The 17746-nt window shown below is 38.4% G+C and overlaps 1 protein-coding gene across 9 annotated transcripts in view; it reads right to left on the reverse strand.

The window, feature by feature from the left end:
• The window catches only part of ZMIZ1 (zinc finger MIZ-type containing 1), a 337743-nt gene that overhangs the window by 130690 nt on the left and 189307 nt on the right, over positions 1-17746 (reverse strand). For all 9 annotated transcript variants that reach the window (XR_005629623.1, XM_039727301.1, XM_039727311.1 and 6 more), the window contains one exon: positions 7659-7772. Coding sequence is in view for 8 of the 9 variants with exons in the window: in XM_039727301.1 (XP_039583235.1) it covers positions 7659-7772 (114 nt within the window). In the remaining variant the exon portion in view is untranslated. The remainder of the gene's footprint in view (positions 1-7658; positions 7773-17746) is intronic.

Here is a 17746-nt window from a genome sequence, read left to right on the forward strand (position 1 = left end):
TACTGGAACAATGTGGCTCTCAACCTAACAGCCCTGTTAATCAAGAGAGCTACATGACTGCTTATTTCTAAACTCCCTTCCCATTATGTTGCACTTTCAATGAAACTCTTAACTAGCAGCAGTCAAGAGCACTCCCCCCTGCTGGCATCAGAATGAATTTTACCAATTCAATTTGCTGGTTGCTCAAAACTAAAAATGCCAGCTGATTGCTAGTTCAGACGGCTCCGTGTTCAGCCACTTGTGCATACTTGAAATTATCTGAATGCAGTTTGAAGACTACAGCAGAAATTTTGTAATTAGAATTCTGCAATGTAGATGGTAATTTTTCCCCCTCAGTAACACACAAAGATCAGATAAACAGGAAGCAAATTGAGGAATTTTGCAACATGAATAGTGATCTGCCTCAAACAGAAAAAAAAAAAGGGTAGGAAAAGGAGGAAGAAGTCTGTGATCTGAAGTCCTGATCTGATGAGACTCTTACACTCCAGTTGCAGAAGGGCTGCCTCAACAATGGAGACAATCAAAGCAAGTCAGGAAAGTTATATATATCATTAAGCAGTTTCTTGCCTTTGGTGCTTGAAAACAGACATTAAGTAGGTTCTGCAAATGTAAGAGACTTCACAGAACCCTTGTATTCAAATTAAGAGTTTTCTTTAAAATTATTTCCCACTCTATAAGGTGGATGAAGGCCATATTTTCAAAGTAAAACAAGCCAGCATGCCTGCCATGTACTTCGTGACGCTTCCTGCAACGGTGACGTGAATCATGCAGAACAAGGGTATCTCCTCCTTTACATCCTCTTCCTCTCTGCATGTCTCTAACAACCACAAACATCAAAGAGAAGGTCACTATGCTCAAATCTCTTCCCTGAAAATTGTCCCAGAGGAAAAGAGGCAGGGATTGTGCTGTAATTAAACCAGCTGATCGCTGGTCACCGCAATACTGCTGCCACCTGAGTCCTGGCACACTTTGAACAGTGGTTTGCATGAAACACACACTGGTCATACAAACAAAGCGACAAGGGAATTCCAGAAGCACTTCACTTTGGAGAGCAGGAGATCTCGATGAGTTTCAGATAACCCATGACAGGACTAACAAAGTTTAGGTTAAAAGGGCTTCAGGAGACCACGAAGTGAAAGGACAGGCAGTACCACGGTGTTGTTTGGTAGCGCTCAGAGCTGCTCGGAAGCAGAGTGTTCTGTGCCTGCTGCCTGTACCCTGGCAGTACAGCACGTACACAGCCCGGGAGTGCTGTGCAGCTCTGCAAACACAAGGCTGTGTGTTCCACAGATGCCTGGAGAGCACGATGGGAGCAGCGTTTCTTCCACGTGAACTTTTCGCTCTGCAAGTCTTGGATACAAAGAGTAAATGTAACATTTCTAGGGCTCTCACGGGCAGCTGCAACCTCCCATTTTCTGGGCATAGATACGCTGAACCGACTCTTCCACCCAATTAATCACATTCAAATCCTGATCTGACTAGAAAACTGATTTTTTGAATGTCACAGGTTGATTTTTGATTATGTACATCTTTGCATTAAACAGAATGAATCCAGGCAAGCATTAGCTGCATTTGCAGTCTGAGGCATCCTGTTATGGAAACCTCACATAATTCAGATATGCTGGTTTTGGTTTTTTAAATTTTTTTAACATGTATGTCTTTTTTTTTAAACCAATTATGCTCTTCATAACATATCAGACAAGCTAAAATAGATTCCTGTATTATGAAACTGAGAGCAGTTAGGGTTGTTTCTTCTTAAAATGATCTAAAATAATCCCAACAGTCTCAATTCCAGGATTTTCTGAAGAGAAATCCAATTCAAAAGATTACTGTACTATTGTATCAGTATCATTAAAACATGAACTTTTAGCAGATACTTCCATCAGTTTATCATTGATGTCTGTTATTTCAGCAACTCTTATCTGCAGTACAGACATGTAGGAAGAACAACAAGCAGAGCAAAACACTTAAATGAAATCCATAATCTTTTGATGAAGTACAGCTAGGACTACAACTTTGTGTTTTGTTTCCTTGTTTTAATTTAAAGAGAAATATTTCTTTCACAAACACAGGTAAGTTTCCCACATCTGATGACTGAAGCACATCCAGTATTTGAAGAGGAAAATCTAGAAAATTAAGATTTGGGAGGAAGTAATTTTTAATTACTATTTCAGCATAATTTTTTGAGGATAATCTGAGGTAAGAAGTCTTTGCATCTCTTGGATGTGAAGAGAGACTGACATCCCAGCCACAGTGGTTAGAGACTAAAGCTTTCACTACAGAAGCTCTCTTACATTCAGTGATTTACAAGGAGCCAGCTCAGGTAAGCACATCCTGCTTACCTAAATTCCTCCTACTGTCCAAAACCATTGCAGAGATGGATTTTAATTTCTTAGACGAAGCCCCTAGGTACAGCCACAGAGTAACTGCACACAGCTTTGCCTCTCTCACTCTTTTATTTCTTGATCGGACACACTGAAGAGCCCTAAAGAATGATAAACTTGGTGCCTTGTAAAGCTGAAGCACAGCAAGAGAACAGGGCAGTGCCTTTATGGTCCTTTGCTGAAGACAAGTCTGTAAATCTGTCCATTTCTCTCTCAGCTGTCTCCTCATTTCCATTTTTGCTGCAGCACCAACACAAATGGTACCCAAAGCCTTCAATAAGATCATTTACATGTTAAAGTGCTTGGCAAGAGCAGACCCATAGGATGAGACCACACCGGACCTGAGAAGGGGCAGAAATGAACAAAACTGCCTGGCCCAAATGCTGACTGAAAGTAATTTGTATTGCAGTCTACTTTGAAGCGTTCTCTCCTGAAAAGCTTTTGAACAATATTTTGCTTTTGTTTCCCATACACAGAGATGTAATTCAATTATGGTGTAACTTTTGCTCAACATTACTGTTAAATATGACTTTTAGTAGCCGCCGGGATTGGGAAACTGATAGGAGAAAAGTAAACCTGTGAGTCATTAAAGTACTTGGATTTCTTTGCTTGGACAGGTATCTGATTTGGACAAAATAGGGTCATTTTTTTAAACTGCTGTGTAGTAACTGAAGCTGTTTATTTCAGAAGACTGGAAGGTAATTCCATATACAGTACATTTTTAGAGAATTACATTAAATTTATCAAGACTATCAGCCTTACAATAATATATTCTAGTACTAGAGTAAGATTTTTTTTCAATCCTAATAAAACCACAGCTATGCCTGGTTTGTAGAAAGTGGAGGCTCTTTTCATCAGCTCCACACAACACCGTGGAAGAAGTAGTATTATATACAAAAGAGCATCATATCCATTGCCATTTCAATAATTCACAGAATCAATTATTTCAATTATAATTCAGTTTCTGGTCTACAGACTGTCTATTTGATTTGAAAATAACTACTGTTGAAAAATAACACCTAGCTTTTCTTGGAAACTTGAAAGAAATTTTATTGTCTCTGAGAAAGGTCATAATTTGTTTGCATGAGTTCCATAAAAGCTGTTTAAGGGAACCTTTTCACAGCCTGTAGCTTGCAAGAAATAAAACAGATTCAAAGCTTACCCCTTTATACCTGACTTATTATTTATCTGTTGAAATGAGTATTCTTTATAATTTTTTATTACTCACTCACTTTAGTGATTTTCTGTAATGGGCAAGCACAAAAAGTTAAGCTCTAGAATTAGTGTCTGTCAGAACTGTTTGAACATAGCAACACGATGCACATGCATCACATTTTGCTCAGAAGAGGCACAGTTTTTGGGGCTTAGTTAATGAAAAAATATTTTCTATTTATGGCACAAGCCATTGCTTTACCTATGGTTAACTTTTTCTATTTGACTCTTTGCACTGCACAGAAATACCCCAATTTTTATTCACAGGCCTTGACAGCATTAGTCTAATTTCTTTATCACAAAAGGGAATTATTTAAACTCTAAATGAGTAATCATTTAAAGTATCCATTATGTGAAGTATTTGACTACTGAAATGAAGTTTACATACCTTATTAAGTACCTCTCTGGCAAAATTTAGCTGTTGTATCAAATCCTGAGTTTCTTCTATAGATAAGAAAACCATTCCTATTACGCTGCACATGATGTCACTGGAGCTCACAGTAGAAAATGTAACTTAAGAATTATTAAGTTTATTAAGTACTGCTGATGGGGAAAATCATCTACTGCAAATAGCCAGTATGCATACTGTGCACAGGTTATTCTAAAAAGAAAATCACAAAGGAAAGACAAACACTAGACATGTGTTACACATTGTTGTTCAACAATTCCAACAATAGCAAACTCATTAAATTTTCAAGTCATCAAGATTTCTCTAAGTGCTGGTATTACAATTTAAGAAGACCCTCTACAACAGCCTATTCTATATATTATTCTATATTTATATTCTATATATTATTATCAAAAGCTGTAATCCCATAAATGAAGCTGGAAGCTCCTCTGCTACTGACCAGGCAGAATATTTCTACGATCATTCATCTGCATCCATTCTAAGACAGGCAGCAGGAATACAAACATTCAGGTGGTTATAAAGTTACCAGACATTACTGACAGTCCCAACACAAAGACAGTGTGTCTGGTAAACAAAACTACTTCTAAGAACCACTTCTTAAATTTAAGCCTTATTTCAAGCTTAATTTTGAGCGTATTTGTCCTGTATTAATCGGATTAACTCTAATTGGTTAATTTTTGCAGAAGACTATACATAGGACTTAAATGATGCAAAGGATCTGTTATACCTATTATACCTATGCTGATCTGTGATAATCTATTCAGCTGGCTCCTGTTACCACAACAGATCTGTTTTGATGCTCTGTCATTACTCTGATGCATTTCACCTTTGCAGTGTGTGAATGAACGTTTGCACCTTCCTGAGAGAGCCTGCCTTTCTGCATCATGACATCCTTCTAAGTTTCAATTTGGACTAGCAGATATCGTGTTACCACTCCTAGGACATGATCATTTCATATCCCTCGATGGTTCCAGAACAGCTTAGCATACCACTTTTTCGCTGGTCAGAGAGTTAACAGAACAGAATGTCATAAAAATAACAAAAATCATTTTCAATACTACTGAGGGGAAACTTCATGAGCAGGCAAGCATTTTTAGTATTGTAGAATTTCCACATTAAATGTCTTGAAGAACTGTGAAGCTCAAATGTTGTAATGATGGTAGAGATCACTTGCTTTAAGAAGTATATCCAAAAATATGGAAATTTTAAGGGAATTTGATTTTGAAGGTCATTTTGAAGGCTAGCAAAATAAAACAATAATCCTGTTTCAGTGGTTGAATAGACTTTCATACTGATTTTTCATTTTTCTTTTAGCATAATCCCCACAAAGAAGTAAGAACTGGTAAACCTTATCAGCATTAAGAAAAATAGGCTCCTGATAGTACAGAATGTGAAGCTATGCAAAGTGATGTTAAATTTACTCATGGTATTCCATTATTTTAGCTACCTTTGCCTTATTTGCAACTTTCTGAATAATTCCTCTGAGAACAGACTGAAGTTCCATCATGTTTGTTAAATAAAAGTAGATAAACCCCTTTTCCTGTAAGGAAATGATAAGCCTAAAAATCCACATTTGCTAAATTATGAATCAGAACATATTAATTAGAAAGAAATTATGTATGAGCAAGTGTAAATGGAAAAAATATACATATAAGGAGAAAAAAAAAATTTAAAAAGAGTCCTTGCCCACTATACTGCTGATGTATGAAGAAGATACAGGAAGTACAAACCTCTTGGGATACAACCATGCTGTTGAGTCTGTTTAATGGGAAGCAGGAAGAGGAAGAGTTATGTACACAATGAGACATTAAAGAATATCTTTCTTAGAGGGATTTTAAAATTAAGAACAAGAAACATATTCATTGCAGTTTATAGGCATTCTGCAAATCCTGTGTATTTATCAAACACAGAACAAGCCACCTGGCTTAGTTCCTGTGTTATTTCTTTGTCAGGAATGTAATGAAATTATAACACGTGATAAAGATGCTGCTGCCAGTCAGTCCTACACTGCAGATAGCTCTCTCCCACAACAAGCTTGGGAAAGGGAGCATGCCACCCTGTTCAGATTTCAGGGAGAAGTAAGAAGCAAAATTACACATGTGGCTCAAATATTAACAGAACTTAGATGGCAAGATTGTTTTTTTCTTTCATTCTTGTCAGAAGAAAAACAGTATTTTCATTTCAACACACTGAAAACCATGTACTATGTTTTACCTCACCAGTTTTCATGGAACATTTCCTGCCCACTTTCTGTACACTCTGTGAGGAGAATGAATCACTGGCAGTCAGACCTTATTTTGACCCTCCACTTGGGCAGGGTTGAAGATCTCCTCATGTAGAAAGAAAAGATTTACACAGCAAGGAAGTTGCAGGTCAGTCTCACAATGTTCTAGCTGCAGAGAAATACTGTGCACAACTGCCCAATTATACCTGAGCTGAATGTCTCCTTTCCCAAAAGCTACCCTGAAAAATGCTAGCAATTTTTTTAAAAGGCATAAATAAAATATAGTTATGGTCACATCAGACATTATGTGCAGTTTCTCATAATTGATGCTACCAATAACTTTTACTTCAAACAGAATTGTTAAATATCCTATCTTTGGACTTTACAATTTTTAACTTCCTTTATTTTTTCTCTGACTGGAAGTTTATATGCATTACCTATTACAATTGGATTGATTCTCACTTTTTGACATACAAATCTGAGGGATGCTATACACTGCAGCACACTAAGATGGAGCCATTCCTTAACATTTGGATTTCTAGCAACTAAATCTCAGTCTTAATGTCTGTTTCATGTGTACCAGCTACACAATGCATGAAAATAATCGATGCACTTCTGCTCCAGAACACATAAAATGACAGAACCTTCATTAATAATTTCAGAATTTCTGTTTCTTTTGTGACTATTTATTTAGATCAACTGGCTTGGCAAATTGCAGTGAGGCTTTTAAGCCTCCTGCTTGGTCAGGGTTTAATTAATCTCAAGGCTTGAATCCACATAACAGTTCTGGACTGTTGCTGGAAAATAAAATTTTCAAAACAAAAATACAAAAATGCACAGGCAAATATGTATTTTAATTCATTATAATGAAGTCACTTTAGGAACTACAGTAGTCTTAATGAAAAGTGAATGAAAAGAAAAGCACTGAAATCAATGGAATTGTTGGAATTAGTATGTCAGGATGAGACCTGCAGTCAATTTATGTAACAAAGTAAGCTGAACAGGCATGTCAGAAACACTGTTTAGCTGGAAGAACAGCATACTTAGAATAAAAAGCAGGCAGCCCTTCAGTGCTGCCAAATATGCCAAAGGAAAACAAATACCTGGAAAGTTCACCACTCTGTAAGAACATGGCCCACTTAGCAATTTCAAACCATGAAATAATACTGTATGTGTATAACAAATAATCTAGACTGTGCATTTGTAAGTAATCTAACTACAAATGTCTCTTATGCTCCAACTTCTTGTTATTGCATTTTGCTTCCTGTTAAGCAATGGAGTCAAATAAACAGGTCTTAGGGTCTAGCTTTATGTATTTAAAGTAAAATGACAAAAATTCCCTTAAAATGCAGATTCTGAAAATCGAGTTCCCTTGGCTGTGAGAGAGTGAGCACAGCATAAAACAGAACTGGAGCCAGGATGGACATACCGTCAAACAGCCCATCAGGCTCTGCTCAAATGGTCTCTGGAAGGCTCTGGGGTCTCCACACCAGTCCAGGAGCTCTGTTGCTGCATTATGGAAGTTTGCTGGGTTCTGTAAGTGCTGGAAAAGGAAGGCAAAGCAACATGGTAAATAACATACACGAGGGCTGACATATTCCTTTCTACATCATATTATTGCAAGGAACAGCGTGTAATTCAAAAGCAAGACTTTCAATTGCACAGTGAATGCAGAAAATCCTACTTCATTCTTATTAATACTTACACTGTTTTCTGACATGCCTTCATTAGTTAGAGACAAGCTGTAGCTGAAATACCAGAGCTCCTCAAACTCTTTCCTCCACAGCACCACCTCTCCCACCTGCAAATCATAGTGGATTCCACTTGGAAATCCAAATTGTCTGAGCCCAAATGAAGGGAACTTTTAACTTTTTTTAATTAAGGGAACATTGAACTCTCAGGTTCAATGTCTTTGAAGTGTGTTTATGTCCCACTGTTGGGACATGCCAGCACAGCACCTTCCAATAATCAAGAATTCAATCTTTGCTGCTGGTCAGTGAGGCAAACGTGACAGACTCAGAAAATGCCAGTGCCAGGGAGAAGCACAGTCACTATAGCAATCCTTCCTAGGAACCTTGGCCTCTATTGCTCATGACATCATCGTGAACAATTAGGGTGATCAGCTTCAGGATCATGAAGAACGCAGGGTTATTTCTGAACTGAAAATGCTTTCACATGCCCAGAAGGCATGCAGACATTTCAGAGGGGAACCCTACCTCTCCTGAAGAGGGTGGCAGGATTTTGAGAGAGGGGAAAAAAAAAAATCTGGTTTTGTTTTGAAATTTGCATGGGCAATGGATTTTTTTTGTACTATCACATTAATATCTGCCTTTTTACTGAACAACAGGAAGTCCTGATTTTAGAGGTACTTAGTAAACTTACCTAATACTATTGTTCACACTGTCATCCCTCAATGTCTACATTGCCAAAGTAACCCAAAATTTTAGCCGGAGCAGAGGGATGGCACAGGAAAGAAGGAATTCAATTTACATCAGTAATATTGCTACTAAATTCTCCAGTTCTGGTGATGGTAGATGTGTCAGTGAAAACTCCAGAAACAACATGAAGAGAGAGTATTCAGGAATTGTTGGGGTTTTTTAAGTAGCAGTTTTATAATTCTTGGAATTGCTGAGAAAAATATGAAAATCATATGAGTTTTTTCATCTGGCAGGCACAAATCTCAGGGGCATAATTTTTAAAATATATCATTACTTTTAAATCAGTTGCATAATTTGGGAAAACATGACTACTCATTTCTAAGCATCTGGATGAACTATAATGTCCACAACCTATTTTTTCTCCCTTCATCTCCTCATGCCTGAATAGCTGCATATATTAACTTCATGACAAATGAAGAGAAGAAAAAATTCCTCCCATGTCAGATTTTCAGGAGTTCCCAGTCTGTGAGCTTTTGGATCACATTACATTAGATAATTCTTATTCAATGAATGCTCTCGGTCAGAGGCCTTGTTTTAACAAGAGATGACTGACATGCAAGGCATGGATTTTTAAAACAATGGAAGAATTTGACAAAGCAGATAGGCATTGTGCAAAGTGTGTTTCTACCTCTGCTCTACCAACACAGGTACTGCTCACACTACCAACCAGTGAGAGCTTTACCTAGGCTGCTTTTCAGAATTACATCTCTGGCTGATCATATAATTATTGGTGGAGGAGTCCAATGAATGTGTTACAGATTAAAGGCAAGAATCCAACTAAGTACATCTAAGAAGCCACATTGTAAGGCTTCATGTAAAAAAAATCCCATGAACAGAGCCAGTAGTTTGAGTTATGAATCTTCCAAGTAAAAGGGAAAAGGATTCCTTTTTGAACTCTTCACTTAAACCACCAGAGAAATGACTGCCTGACACGGTATCTCTCAGTGAATACAGTTCCTTCCACAGGCCACTTGGATCTGCACGGGAAACACAAGTTGCTTCAAACCTCTCTGCAACAGCACGTGTAAGCTCTGCTAATATCAAATACAGTATTTCCAGAAGGCAAGAGAGGCACATGAGCTGGTGAACAAATTGCACCATTCTGAATGCCTACCATACTAATAGGACTGAGGTCACAGATCTCTCAGAAGGGGAAAAATAACCCAAACCAAACCCACAGAAACAACATAAGGACAAACTCACTGAAACCTATGCAATTTTCTATGTGAAACAGTTTTTAGTAACTTTTCCCTCCTTGTGGGAAAGAAGATGAATTGAGATCCACTAATCCAAAGCCCTAACTAAGAGCTACATAATATTTATTCTCACCAGTGCTGCTGCTTGCCACCTACACACACCTTCAGCTAAAGCTTACTATGAAATTTCACCATTGACAAACAGACCATACCTGAATGAGAACAATTTTTATAGATATAGGCTAACAGATAAAAAGTAGGGCACACACTTATCTACATGATTAATTTTCAGTTAGCACCAGATAAGGGTAATTTCTATTTAGCATAACATCACTAAAAAGCAGTATTTTTTTCCTAGATTAAAGTTTTAACATGTATTAAACTTGCATTTTGCTATGGAAGAAAAGGCTCCTTCTGCTTGCCTGTGCCAATGTAGGGGTGACCTCAATGACTTGGTTTTAACTGCTTGTTCTGCAACCCTCCAGTAAGTTATTTCACTGATCTGGACTGACCCCTGAGGGACACTATCAGAACCCACTTAAATAGAGAGGGGATACTGAAATCCTGACTTCTTAAATGCAACTGCCTCTCTGAAACTTGTTTAGAAACTCACTGGGCAAGACGAGCAATTTTATTAATTCCATCATAGATTAAAATCTCCAAACAAAACACAGGAAAAAGAATACCAGTGGGTCCTGTCTCTGTGCGGTGGATTGGAGCAGTTTATGGGATGAGATAAAACCTGGTCCTGAGAGGACACTTCTTTCAATGTTGCATAGAGTTCTGTCTGGGACATATTTCTCACAGCTTTCTGACTTTTTAAATAATTTTAAATTCACATCCTCTTCCAGTTTTTCTTTTTCGCATTACAAAGGCCAAGGCTACTTTTGTGGAAAACAAACAGAAGATCCAGCATGAACAAAAGCATGAAGGCAGGTGCAACTCCTTCCCTCAGTTACATAAGAAAACATTCCAAATGCCTGCTGTGATTTTTATTTACTGACAACTTAAACACTGTATGAGGAGCAAAAAGCTCCAATGTCATTCACATCCTCACAACAAAAAGCCTGCCTGAGAAGAATACTACATCTACCATATTTATCGAGCAGGAAATAAAGAGATATTCTCAGTTCTTGATCCAAGAACAGAAGTACAAAACAAAGCTTATGCCAGATCCATCCATCAGCTTTGTTCTGAAGCATTTTACATGCATGGCTCTATCCTCTTCAACTGAAATTATTGGCAGCATTTTGAAGAAGCAAGGCATGTGTCTGAAGAGTCTTGTCTGAAACTGTGCTTCTTGTAAACAAGGGGAAAAAAATGCACCTCATTAGTAGCTGGTTTAGAAAAATGTGACAATGAACCAGACCTGGTTACAACACAGCTTGGTTTATCTTCAAAGCTGCTAGTGAAGGGCCACCTAACAGCACCATGCTTGCAAGCAATCATGTTTTCAGCAAGTGGAGAGGATTTGTATGAATAAAATCTGAACCAAAAATGAACAAAGCCAATGAACTGAATGAAGCAGTTATTTACCAGATTGCTTTCTGTATAATTTGCTTTTCAGAAGACTATAGTGAAACAAGACAATTTATATAATTGAAAAAAATTAGAAGATTTTAAGTCTAATCATTTACAACACCCCAAATCTAATACTCCCTTAGCCTGAATAGAACAGAAATCACATAAATACTTGATGCACATCATTATTGTGGGGATCACCAGTTGATGCTTTGAAGAGAGAGTCTGAGTCTCAGAGTCATATTTGATCTTGGAAGGGACCTCTTGCTCTTTGTAGGTACTCAGTTAACAGTCTGGTGTAGGGGAGTAGAACAGCAGAAGACTTTGCTATCCGTTTTACTATCTCCAAAGAGTGAACTGTACCAGCAAAGCCCTTTTCTGAGGACTGCTGACATTTGAGCTGGATTCCAGGGAAGATGGGAACATCTACTGCTGCTTGTGATCGCCTCTGGCTGAAACACTCTATTCACCTAAAGGACAGATCACCTTTGTAAATTTGTGTGGACATACAGGCAGAGGATGCAGGTACAGCAGGACCCAAGTTCACCAGATCCCACTGCAACTGTGTGCCCACTCCACGGTTTACTGCTCTGTCATCTCCCGGGGCGAGGGCAACAACAACAGTGTTTCGAGTTACATACAACAGCTGACATGTGGCAATTTTTGGTCCCAACGTTTTAAAACACAGCCACCCACTGAAACTGTTACTCCCTTCCAATCAAACAGTGATCAGAAAGTCTTGATATACAATAAAAACTCTGCAATGGGCACAAAAATATAAGCTTCATTCCACATATGAATTCAGGCCCTTATGAGTTAAAAAGGTATATATAATAAAGATCTTATTATTTAGAAGTATACTAAAGTACAATTGAGTACTCTCTGGGTGGGTGGATGAAAAGTGGGTGAAAACCACTTCTTGCAACCCAAGATTCAATATGATTTTGGAGAATGAAACCAATTACCCACATTGAAACATGGCAATGACAATGGCCTTATCTTCTCTAAATATAGAAGACTGCAACCCTTTTCTACACTTGTGCACCTTAGACAGAACAGTCTAATAAGCAATGCAAGAATATCAGCCAAAATTAAGAACAATTACAGAGGTTTAATATTATCTCACATCAAGAAATGCTAACGTGACAGCAACGGTATCGAAAGCGAATAACTTAAACATGAAATCCATACATTCCTGTTTGCTGCTATAGAAAACAAATGTTGAATTTCAATTTACAAATGACATCTCTAGTGGAGGGTTTTTTTCCTCTTTTCTGTGGAATACATCAGACTGAAGGCAGAGACCTAATTTGCCACAATTTAACCTATTCAAAATGAGATGGCATGCAAGTAAGTTTTTGAGCAGCAAACTGCTTAACTATGCTAAACAAGTTATTGCATTTATTTACGTGATGTCGCAGCAAATTATGAAGGCTGACTCAAGTTGTCTGTTTGTTTTGCCGAGTTACGTCTGCTCTGTGTCTCACTCCTTGATTTAATTGAACTGCTGAAGATAATATAACTTATCACACAGACATTATGCCATGTTGTAGATTCTAGGTTAATTAACAGTAGCCTACAGTCACTGAATTTCTCACATGGTTAGCCACTTGGACCCTGTCTACTGTCTAGCTTCACTAATCAACGAGTCTGGGAATTTTACATCAGCGACACAAAACACTGGCAACACAGGGAGCTTTTCAGCACACAGAAAAAGAAAACACAGAGATGTAGGTAGCCTTTTCTTTGCTCTGAAATTAACCCCTTCCTACACACCATGTGGCAAGGCTGCAAGCTTGTCAAGTGTTCTGGTCCATCAGCTGGGGAAAGTGAATCCAGGAGGCAGCTGTTCTCCTGCAGGACAGAAAGTCTGGGCTGCTGTTCCACAAGCACTGGGGGCTGCCAGCCCTAGAAGGCTCCTGCCCCTCTGCCTTCTCCTGCCTGCTCCCCTGCACGGCACAGGGGGATACATGCCTGCCTGCATAGTGAATTCGCCCCATTCTACACTAACAATCTGAGCTGCACTGGCCCTCCAGGATGGCAGGCAGGGCAGGTCCTTGAACCTCAGCACTAGCAGGGGAGACAGCAGCAGGGTGAGCCACGCCAGGGGAGGCCCTTCAGGAGCCCATGGGAACAGGCATGTGTTATAGCACATCGTTTTTGCATATCAACACTAGTCTGAAGCTGACCTAAATCCTAGGATACATTTTGTTGGCAATGCTTAGTCTTATGGCAGATTGTCTCCGTGAGCTTCCTTGCCCAAACATGTACTTCCAGCACTTCCAGTGCCTCAGACCACACTTGGTGTTCTGACTGTGATCTAGCCTCCCAAATGCAGCCTTTCAGTCATCACTCACAGTGAGATCCCTTATGTGAACACACAATCATTAGACATGACTCAAAGAAAGTGGCAGCAAACAAAAGGTGGGGCTGGGAAGGTACCAGGACTCTGCTCTCAGCAGCAGCTTTGGATGAAACGCATCGTGAAACTTCTCCCAAAGGTGGAGCTGTATCATCAATGTAGGAAGATGACACCGTTAAGTTCACAGCATAAATACTCCTCCTGCCTCACAACATTCTCCTTTTAAAAAGAAATAACCGTACTTTCAATTATTTCAAGCCAGATAAATATTTTTTAAATTAATATTCCTCATTATCCTACATAAACATAATGCATAAAAAAGGTGCCAAAAGGAAACACGGATTTTTAGTGTTCTGATACTGTACATATTTAGTCTTGAGGTAATCCTGAGATTTCAACCAAGTTTAGACAACAGGTTCATCTGTATGCTCTCAAAACTTGCCAACAGGTCCAGAATTTCAAGATATATAAAACCTAGCACAAAGCCCATCTCTTCCAAATTCTGAAGCCAGATACTCTGCATGACATAAATTTTGTATACATTTGAAATGCCTGTGTACAGCTCTGAGGTTCACATGACCTGCTTGTTATTTTCAGCTGCAAACATGCAGGTTCTCAAGACTTTCTTGAACACAATGGAAATTAAAATTCTCATATAGTTGTAATTCTATGAATTTAATAACAGAAAGGGAAAAGCAGCTATCAAAATTTATATATAAAAGTAAGTATACTCAAAACTATAAATGCAGAAACCATAATTCCTTTGGAGCTAAATTGATTGACACTGTGTGGTGAAGGAGCTGACCCACTTCAGTTGTGGTGATGGAGCTGACTCCATGGCTACAGTACTTTCCTAACTCTGGTCTTAGAAAAGAGTATGGTGTATCTCACTCTGGTGTATCTCACTCTGACCCTTGAGATGAAATTTGGTGCTTTGGCAGATTCTGCCATGCAATTCCGACTATTTTTTGTCCATTTTAATGCTCATACAGACATGTCTGCACTCATGTGCATGATTATGCACACCTTGCCCTATCCACAAGCAGCCATACTCAGTATATTAAAAACTCATCTGCAATCAATATTCAAAACAAATTGTATTTTTCATGAGGATAGAGGAGAGTATTGAGCTCTTCACTGTCATTTGGGAGTGGGATTTTTGTTTATCTGGATATGGGTATAGATAGTTCAATTCTCTACAGTTCCTTTCAATATCAAAGACTGGTTTATTTAGCAAAAAATTAAAAGGCTCAAGCTGTGCACTTTGCATTCAGATAATCCCCCCTCCCAATTCCATGTTTGTGAGATTGAGAGATCCCTAATTAATAGAATTATCTTGCACTTACATGGCTCATTCCATCAGAGGCTTTATAAATATTTTATTAGGCTCACATTTTGAGAGGCACTAGATATACTAAGAGAGAGATTAAGACCATGTTAGCCATTCCTACTTATAAAAAAACAGAGCAGAGTCACCTTTGCCCCCTTTGTCCATTTCAGCTTCTTTTTCAAAGGAAAACAAATACTGAGCAATGACCAGCACCTCTATTGGATGTTTTAACATCAAGAAAATACTGTGCAAGATCACATGCTAAACAAATGGAAAAAGAACACATAAAAAAATATGAGCACCACCGAACTGAAAAAACCCCAAGCTGTTCAGTTATGAACTGTAAGGAAACAAAATCTATATTAATGCAGATTTTAATTGATGCTTCTCTCATACACTTTTAGTCTAAAGTGTGTGTATAATTCAGTACTGATTGCAGAAAAGGTGAATGCCTGGTAATTGAGCAGCCCTGTTCTGCTGCCTGGATCTTGACACCATGAGTTTTGTGAGGATGATTGCACACCTATATGCATGTGCTGGAGCAAAGGAAGGATACTGCAATCTTGGCTTGTCCATTAGTTTTACGAAAGTGTAAGAAAGGGATTTAACATCTGATCCTCAAGAACAATACACAGAAGCCAGAAGAGCTGAAACAAGAGTAATTCCTTAACTCTGCTGATCAGAACTGCAACACTGCCCTCCTTTCGACCTACGTAACTGCAGTATATTTATGATATACCTTGATAAAGCTTTATGTTAAGTAAGGGAACATGCAGCAAATGAAATTCCTTCAGTCATAACCTACTGTTCCACCCCACCCTCCCCTGCTCAGGAGGAAACCTTGACTTGGGGCTCTAAAGGCTGTGATCAGGTCTGACTGCAGATGGAAACGGGGCAGACTAATGGCAGTATGTCTTCATGCTCATCTCGTGATTGTTGGTGCACACTTTGTACCTTCCTTACCCCCAGCACCTGCACTGCTACGACGACAGCTGAGAGCAGTGGAAGCAGTATGTTTTACAAAGACTTCACATAATAAGAGGGGCCAGAAGTATTTTTCCTGAAGCACTCATGAACTGATTTTATGGGATAAAAGTCAAAAGACAAAGGCACAACTGTTTGCTCTTTCTCCAAGGCCATGCTCAGTCATGCAAGACTCCAGTCTCTCTTTAGATTTGTAATTACAGCTCAACAGAATTATGAAATCAGTTTGCCTAACCAGTTCACTTGCTCTTCTTGGCAAGTGAAACAACCCATTTTCCATTAGTATCTCCCTATTACACCATGCCAGCATGAGATGTCTGTGTGACTACAGCAACAATGCTGAGGCTTCTTCAGCCCTAGCACTCTAACAGGCATTGCAATGATACAGGAGCTTTCTTCTCAAATGCCCTCATGATTTTCAGTCAGTCGTTTCAGTCCTAAATATCTCAACATATCAAGGAGTTAATTTTCTCAAAGCAGTGGCCATACTCTCTGTTAGAATACCACTGCACTATTTGAATAATATTTAATTTCTACAATAATGTTTACATAAACTGGTAATGTATTTTATTGATAAAAATAGGCTTATTTGTTCTAGACTTGCTTACCCGCTGCAAGGTAAAAAAAAATCTACTTTCATAATGTGTTTCAGTAGAAGATTAAGTGAAGGACTCAGGCAAAGGTAGGTGTCTACATAAATACTTCTGTGTTGTAAACCATTTCATAATTTTAGGTACATATCACCTCATTAACAGTTTGGGTCAGTGGTTTTCTTTCATGCAGTTCTTACCTTACCAAGGTGTTTCAAGGACATTAAAGAAGTATTACATCATCCCTTTACTGGAAAATTATTGTCAGTAGTGCATTCTTTAAAAAGAAGTAACACCACCTAAAAGTATAAAATGAGTTGATGGCAAGGGGGAAAAAAAACCCACCAACTCCCCCACCAACTCCTCTGATATATGTACTGAATCAACTTAAACAATTTAATTAAAATAGATACATTTATGAATTTTCTAAATTTCAGAATAATAAATTCACTGATTTTGAAAAATATCTACTAGTCTTCAGCATACCCTGTTGAACAGAAGCATTTGTTGGACATGTTTTGTTTTGCAATTCATTTTTTTAACACATGTGAGTAATTTAATAACTTACTGAGCTTTTTATAGCACTTTTAATCAACTGATTTAATCTTTATTATTTTAATCTCTTAATCTATGCAGTGATAAAATCTCAAGGTGACTACTTAAAATGATGACTACACAAACTGCTACCACTGTGGAAGATGTAAAATTCTCATGACCTATTCTCACAGGTCCTACCAGCCAGCAAGGCATTACTGAGATATTTGCAAATCAAAAGGAAAAATGCTTCCCCAGACAGTTTTTCAATTACAAAACTGCCCACAGTAGCTGCTGTGCGACCTGCCCATGTACAATGTGTTACTGCACAGATTCAAGAAGGAGGGAGCACCACCAGTGATGAGACTTTTCCTTCAGGAGACCATGGCAGAGGTCTGCACAGCTGAAGGCTCTTGGTATTGACAGTACTTTCACCACTACAACTCATTTGAAAACATCTGCTTTTACCAAGGGTAAAAAACTTATGTGCAAACTCTGAGCCATACCTCTGTGGATTTGCTGTTGCACACAATAGCAGCAACTTGAGCAGCAAGTGCATATG

Source organism: Passer montanus, unplaced genomic scaffold (assembly GCF_014805655.1).
Source record: "Passer montanus isolate IOZ18808 unplaced genomic scaffold, ASM1480565v1 scaffold61, whole genome shotgun sequence".
In the NCBI taxonomy this organism is placed as follows: domain Eukaryota; kingdom Metazoa; phylum Chordata; class Aves; order Passeriformes; family Passeridae; genus Passer; species Passer montanus.